The sequence below is a fragment of the Phaethon lepturus genome, unplaced genomic scaffold, assembly GCF_000687285.1.
Source record: "Phaethon lepturus isolate BGI_N335 unplaced genomic scaffold, ASM68728v1 scaffold30697, whole genome shotgun sequence".
In the NCBI taxonomy this organism is placed as follows: Eukaryota; Metazoa; Chordata; class Aves; order Phaethontiformes; family Phaethontidae; genus Phaethon; species Phaethon lepturus.
Window position 1 is genome coordinate 1 of NW_010553013.1, and position 689 is coordinate 689.

The window sequence follows — 689 nt, forward strand, 5'->3', positions numbered from 1 at the left end:
ATGGGGGGCAGTTGCCCACCGTGGGGATACTGCTGCCCGTGGTGGGGGGCAAGTCTGCACCTCGCGGGTGGATCCACCTGTGCCCGATGGCAGCAGGAGGCAGGGAGCACCGGTGCTCAGTATGTGCCGCACGCAGGTTGAGCTCCGCTTATGGTTTCTCCCCCTCAAGGGTCTGAGACACCACTGGCACCCTTTGAATCCCTGATAACAGGGGTTGTAGCGGGTGCTTTGCAGGTGGGGCAGTCTGAAGTCTTGGGGATGGGGTGCCTGGGGGAGCCGGGGAGCTCCGGAGCCTCGCCGGTGCCGCGAGCTGTGGACCAAGGCAGGCGAGGTGTCCGGAGGGTGACTGCAGGGTGCTGAGCCCTGCACACAGGCGCTGCCGGAGCAGTGCGTGGCCTTTCGGAGCAGGGCCGGCCCCGAGCTCTCCCATCAGCTGGACGCTGAACCTGGGTCCATGTGCTCAGCCCTCCACCCTTTCTCTCTTTGAACAGGTAAAAAAACCGGAGCCCCCGAAAATCGCAACAAAGGTAACCAGCCTCTCCATCCTTTGAACCAGCACCACACTAACTACCGAGCATTCCTCCTTCCTTCCTTCCTTCCTTCTTCTCATCAGTCTGTGCTCTTTGCTGCTCCGGCGGGACTCTCGCCTCGTTGTCCTGGGAGAGGGTGCAACGGTCCCGCGTCCGGCC

At 63.0% G+C, this 689-nt stretch overlaps 1 protein-coding gene across 1 annotated transcript in view; it reads left to right on the forward strand.

Moving 5' to 3' along the window:
* Window positions 1-491: 491 nt before the first annotated feature.
* LOC104624125 (plasma membrane calcium-transporting ATPase 4-like) overlaps window positions 492-689 on the forward strand; it is a gene marked incomplete at its 5' end in the record, with an annotated part of 9,425 nt that continues 9,227 nt past the window's right edge. Inside the window, one exon of the mRNA XM_010291410.1 lies at window positions 492-527. Coding sequence (XP_010289712.1) covers window positions 492-527 — 36 coding nt within the window. The remainder of the gene's footprint in view (window positions 528-689) is intronic.